This window comes from Dipodomys ordii, unplaced genomic scaffold, assembly GCF_000151885.1.
Source record: "Dipodomys ordii isolate 6190 unplaced genomic scaffold, Dord_2.0 Scaffold15, whole genome shotgun sequence".
In the NCBI taxonomy this organism is placed as follows: Eukaryota; Metazoa; Chordata; class Mammalia; order Rodentia; family Heteromyidae; genus Dipodomys; species Dipodomys ordii.
In genome coordinates, this window is record NW_012267231.1 from 14,433,262 (window position 1) to 14,439,694 (window position 6,433).

At 37.2% G+C, this 6,433-nt stretch overlaps 1 protein-coding gene across 5 annotated transcripts in view; it reads right to left on the reverse strand.

The window, feature by feature from the left end:
- The window catches only part of Myo9a (myosin IXA), a 159,077-nt gene that overhangs the window by 102,218 nt on the left and 50,426 nt on the right, over positions 1–6,433 (reverse strand). For 4 of the 5 annotated variants that reach the window (XM_013012070.1, XM_013012071.1, XM_013012068.1 and 1 more), the window contains exons 5-6: positions 5,745–5,844; positions 3,391–3,447 (exon numbers count right to left, since the gene is read on the reverse strand). In XM_013012070.1, coding sequence (XP_012867524.1) covers positions 3,391–3,447; positions 5,745–5,844 — 157 coding nt within the window. The remainder of the gene's footprint in view (positions 1–3,390; positions 3,448–5,744; positions 5,845–6,433) is intronic. The other variant, XM_013012069.1, reaches the window with a different exon arrangement.

The window sequence follows — 6,433 nt, forward strand, 5'->3', positions numbered from 1 at the left end:
GGGGGGGGGGGGGTAGGGAAGTAGGGGGAGAAATAGGAGAAAATGAGGGAAAAGAAATGTACTCAAAAAGAAATGTACTCACGACCTGACTGATATAACTGTAGCCGCCTCTCTGTACCCCACCTCTACAATAAAATGTTTTTAATCCTTCTTGAGAACTAAAGTAGTTACTTACTTTCCAAAAAAGTATTTATCACCAGAAGTCAGCAGCTAACACCTGTAATCCTAGCTACTCAGAAAACTGAAATGTGAGGATCACAAGTCAACAATTAAGCACCAAAAAAGCCAGAGGTGGACCTGTGGCTTAAGTAACAGAACACTAGCCTTGGGCAAAAAAGCTCAGGGACAGTGTCCAAGCTGAGTTCAAGCACCAGGGTGGGCACAAAACAAAAAAAACTATTTATCAAATATTTACCATGTACCAAAAAAAATACCTGTTTTAAGCACTCTGAGTCAACAAGTACAGCTAAACATAAAGTTTAAAATTACACCTTGTTTTAGAATGTCATTAACAATATTTTTATTTGCTTAATGAAGAGGTATACATGTACAGTCTAAAATTTTTAATTTACTACAAAAAAATTTCCCCTGAGAACACATGCATCTAATATTCTGATCATAAATTTTGTGGAAACAATCTTAAGACTTGCTACAGATAAGTCAATGCAGTAGGAAAAATACATATATTTTTTATGTATATGTGAAAAGGACACAATGAAACTCCTTTCTAGAAAATTGTAAGCGTTAAGAAGAGAGTTGGGTAAGGGGAGATAAGAGAGAGTAATGGAAGGAGTAAATAAGATCCAAGTATACTCTTATGTATATATAGAAATATCACAACAAAACCTCTCACTTTGGACAATTAACCTATGATTTTAAAAAAATTTATCTGTCAGTCTTGGGGTTTGAACTCTGGTCCTGGGTGTGTCCCTGAGCTTTTTTACCCAAGGCCAGCACTCTATCACCTGAGCTATAGCTCTACTTCTGGTTCTTTTGGTACTTAATTAGAAATAAGAGTTTTCACAGACTTTCCTGTCTAGGCTGACTTCAGAGATCCTCAGAGCTCAGCCTCCTGAGTAACTATAGGCATGAACAACCAGCACCTGGCTTTCAGGGCCCAAATTCTTTTTTTTTTTTTTTCTTGTCTGATACTAAGACTCGAACTTGGTATCTGACACTTTTGTTCACTGGCTGGCACTCTATTACCTGAGCCACACCTCCAAACCTGCTCAGAGTCCAAATTCTTAAGTATTAAATTAAACAAAAGCAAATCAACTCAGTTACACTGCAAGCTCTGAAAAAGGAACCAGCTCATATTTGCAGTATGAGTTGCCTGCTTCCCAAGAGGCATGACCTACTTGGTGTAGTAATAAAAGAAAGAAGCCAGGTGCCGGTGGCTCACGCCTGTAATCCTAGCTACTAAGGAGGCTGAATCTGAGGATCGCAGTTCAAAGCCAGCCCAGGCAGGAAAAAGTCCTGAGACTCTTACCTCCACTAAAGTGGCACTGTGGCTCAAGGAACTGTGGCCTTGAGCAGAGAAACTCAAGGACAGTGCCCAGGCCTAGAGTTTAAGCCCCATAACCAACAAAAAAAAAAAAGGAAAGATTTGCAAAATTTAAATGTTTTCTATTAAAACTCATCAAAAATCTATAAATTAAGATATCTGACTTTAGTCCTGAATCTAAAACCAACTTTCTCGATTTATTGTGAAATGGTACTACAACTCAACAAAATAATTCTGCAGTTAGTGGGGTTTATAATCACATGCAGCAAGATTAAAGTTATGAGTATTTAAAGCAAGGACTAACACATTATGCTTCCAGAAAGAATATTTAATAAATTAATTTGTTTGTTAGTTAATAAATATAGGTAAAGAAGTATATTTCTACATATGTTTCCAGCCTTTTAATCTGACTTAGCTATAAATGGGAGAAAAAGATCCTTGTGCTCTTTTCATGGTTACACTTATATAAAATACTGAAGTAGCTAGGCCCTGGTAGCTCACGCCTGTAAACCCAGCAGCTCAGGAGGCTGAGCTCTGAAGATCACTGTTCAAAGCCAGCTAGGCAGTAAAGTCTGTGAGACTCTTATCTCCAGTTACCACAAGAAAACCAGAAGTGGCTCTGTGGCTCAAAGTAGCAGAGCACTATTCTTGAGCAGAAGAGGTGAGACAACACCCAGGCTCTGAGCTCAAGCCCTATAACCGACAAAAAATAAAAGCTAAATTTAGTTATATTTCATATACCCTTTAATCACTCCATTTGAAACATAAAATAATCTTGTTTATAGGATTTTTCAGTAATTTTGGGACATTTTATTAAAGCTATTACTTCTCTTGCTATTAAAAAACAATTTAAAAATATGCATGCACTTACTATGTAAACAGACTACAAGAAATTGGAAAGATGTAGTGGGGTTGTTTTTGGTTTGTCATGGGGTTTGAACTTTAGGTCTGAGTACTTCCCTGAGCTCTTTCACTCTACCACTTTGAGGCCAAAGCACCACTTCCAGTTTTCCTATGAGACACAAGTCTCATAGGAACTTTTCAGCCCAGGCTGGCTTTGAACTATGATCCTCAGACTTTAGCCTCCTCAATAGCTAGGATTACAGGCAGAAGCCACAGGCGCTCAGCTGACATCATTCTTTAATAATAATTAATATGTATAATATCTGGGTGATAAAATTACTAAAATATAATTTAAAAAAATAAATCTCAGGAGGGGGATGTAGCTCACTGGTGGAGTGCTTGCCTACCACATTCAAATCCCTGGGTTCAATACCTAGCACTGCAAAAATAAATTCATCCAGCCAGGCTCTGGTGGCTCATGCCTATAATCCTAGCTATTCAGGAGGCTGAGATCTGAGGATCTCAGTTCAAAGCCAGCCCAGGCAGGAAAGTCCTTGAGACTCTTATCTCCAATAAACCACTAGGAAACTAGAAGTGGCGCTATAGCTCAAGCAGTAGAGTGCTCACCTTGAGCTGAAGAGTGCAGGGACAGCGCCCAAGTGCAGAGTTCAAGCCCCACCACCCACAAAAAAATAAATAAATAAAATTAAATTAAAATCATCTGAAGGGAAAAAACTTTAGAGCCTACTGATCCATATCAATGCTGAAGTATCAGGAATGGAATCCAATTACCATTTGTGAAAATAAATGCTAAGGTAGACTAAACAGGAGCCATTTAGAAAAGCCATTCAGAACAATAATCTAGATTTTAATCAACAAACTATCTACATAGATATCAATCATCTGAAGAAATGAAACTCTGATATATCTCCTATCCTGGTATGTCCAGTGATCTCCATTCTGACTAAATTACAGATAGATGCAAATGATCAATGTGAAGGCCCTTGTAGAGTAACACAGAATATTTAGGTACTGGTACTGACCGGCTCAGAGTCATAGCAATAATCATCCCAGCTCTGTCTGAGGGGTTTCTTTGTTATCTGAAAGTAAGGCAGATTAGTGAGGGAGAAGTTACTAGGCAGGTAACTGTGACTGTATTTCTCGATTAGATGCAGTGTGCAGGCAGCACTGCAGTTATCCAAAAAGGAGTTATTTTGCATAGCAGCAAAAAACAATAAGAACTTAGTAACCATTCAGATTCTGGGAGATTGTAGTTTTCAGTTCAACAAAAACATGTCATTGTCCAGTGAATCTGATATATATATATTAACTACTTAATTCTATATGCTCCTAACACTGGCATTATGACAAGAGTATGTCATGGCCACTGATGACAAGCAGATCCAAGAAGACAAGCCAACTCTGGATTTTACCTATTACTAACAATTTTCATCTCATTAACAGGTGAATAATGTTTTGTTAAAAAGAAAATATTGAAGCCAGATGGCAGTGGCTCACACCTGTAATACTAGCTACTCAGGAGGCTGAGATCTGAGGATCGAAGTTCAAAGCTAGCCTGGGCAGGAAAGTCCGAGAAACTCTTATCTCCAATAAACCACCAGAAAACCGGAAGTGGTGCTGTGGCTTAAGTGGTAGAGCACTAGCCTTGAGCTTAAGAGCTGAGGGACAGCGTTCAGGCCTAGAGTTTAAGCCCCATGATCGACAAAAGAAAAGAAAATACTGAATCACCCAGAACTGAATTAGTCATTTTTTTTAAATCTACTTAGTTCTATCCAGGAAAAGTGACTAATATTAAGTCAGAAAGTAATGTATTAAGTAACTTTTAAGTTCTTGATATATTAATAAAAGATAAAACAGTTTAAATTAATATCAACTTTAAAAATTAAGATATCAGGGTCTGGGAAGGTGGCTCAGTGGTAGAAAGTTTGCTTTGCATGCCTGAGGCCCTGGGTTCGATTCCTCAGCACCACATAAGCAAAAAGAAAAAAGCCGGAAATGGCGCTGTGGCTCAAGTAGTAGAGCCGCTAGCCTTGAGCTGAAGAGCTGAGGGACAGCGCCCAGGCCCAGAGTTCAGGCCCCACGACAGGACCCAAAAAAAAAAAAAAATTTAAGATATCAGATATCCAGGGAAAAGGTGCAAGGTGTTAATTTCATCATCCTAAATAAGTACTAATTACTGGACATATCCTCAAAATGTCAATTAATTACAAAATCTGAAGTGGTGCTGTAGCTCAGTGGTAGAGCACTAGCCTTGAGCTTAAGAGCTGAGGGACAGTACCCAGAGTTCAGGCCCCACAACTGTCAAAAAAAAAAAAAATATTCACAAGGACTTTTGTCATTGCTTTAAACGACCTTTTTTCCATAGACACAAAAAAAATAAGGCAATCTATTATTTTAATGATTCATTAATTTTAAATTTTTGTTAATTTGAAGAATAAAATTAGAGAATTCAAGATTATGAAAACTTGAGAATCACTGTTTTGGAGACTTAGGACTGAGTTTTGAGTTTCAAGGAAAGAATCATATTCTCTAATCATTTGCCATTAAGGAATTTCATATTGAAGGTTTAGGGGAAGGTTTATTAAATTATACACAGACTGTAAGTATCATAGTATCATGCAAAGACATGCGCTACACTACAAAACATGCAAATCAGGTTTCCAGCCATCTCTTACAAAGGACAAACTTTAGTATTAGCAACATTTAACAGGAAAATCACTCTGAAAAGAACATACCACTTTCTGATATGGAAGGACCAGTAAATGGGGTTATTACTTTCTTAAAGAATTTCACAGGAAGTAGAGCTGCAGCTCAAAGGGACAGAGTGATAGGGTTGAGCCAAAAAACACAGAGGCAGTGCCCAGGCCCTGAGTTCAGCCCTAAGACCCACCAAAGAAAAAATAAAAAAGAATTTCACAAAATACAAGAATATACGGTCAGGCACCAGTGGCTCACACCTCTCATCCCAGCTACTCAGGAGGCTGAGATCCGAGGATCAAGGTTCAAAGCCAGCCCAGGCAGGAAAATCCGTTAGATTCTTATCTCCAATAAACCACCAGAAAACCGGAAGTGGTGCTGTGGCTCAAGTGGTAGAGCACTGGCCTTGAGCTAAAGAGCTGAGGGACAGAGTTCAGGTCTAGAGTTCAAGCCCCATGACCAACAACAACAACAAAAAGAATATATGTAGCTATTCTTTTAATACTTAAATGAAGGTGATAATCTATAATTTGAAAAATACATTAAATTATTAGATCTCATGTAGAAAAATACAAGTTGATACCCATTACCATAATTATGCACACACTAGAAAAAAATACCTTTTTCAAGAACCAAAATTTATGCCCTACAATTTGAAATGCTTTTCAAAAAATCTCACCTGGTTGAGATAATGATATTCCTCAGGTTGTTTAAGATGGAATGCTAACCTCTCTTCTTCACTTGCTCCTGCCAGGAGGTAATAGAATACATGATAGTTCCTATTGGGGAAAAAAATAGTATAGCTTTATAGTAAGCATGACTTATGGTAGGGCATTTAATGAGCCAAAAAAAAAAAGCACTAGCTTTGCTTATTTTTAATACAAATGTGATAAATTCAGTATTTAAGTGTGCCAAATAGTGAAATTTTAGATGCAGAATACAAAAGAGGAATGAGAATGCAATGACCAAATTAGAAGTTTTTGAAAATTTGTCAGGAACAACTTTTATAAGAACTCTGAAAACTAATCAAAGCTTGAAGCAATCTTGGGTGTATTTACCAACTATATCTAAAACAAAAGAGGATGTACACCTGCTGAAGTCATATGGAGCATTATTATACTACATAAGTTTCTATAAATGCAAAGGAACTAAAATCACATAATGCTTAAACTGAAACCAATTAAAAATTAAACACCAGTAACAACAGATTTTTACAAAGTTTACAGATATGTGACAATTCAATAACACATTCATAAATAACCAATCATGAGTGAATGAAAAAAATAAGATAGGAAACTAGAAAATACTTGGAGATGCACAAAAAACACTTGGTTCCAGAACACCATTAGTCAAAAAAAAAAAAAAAAA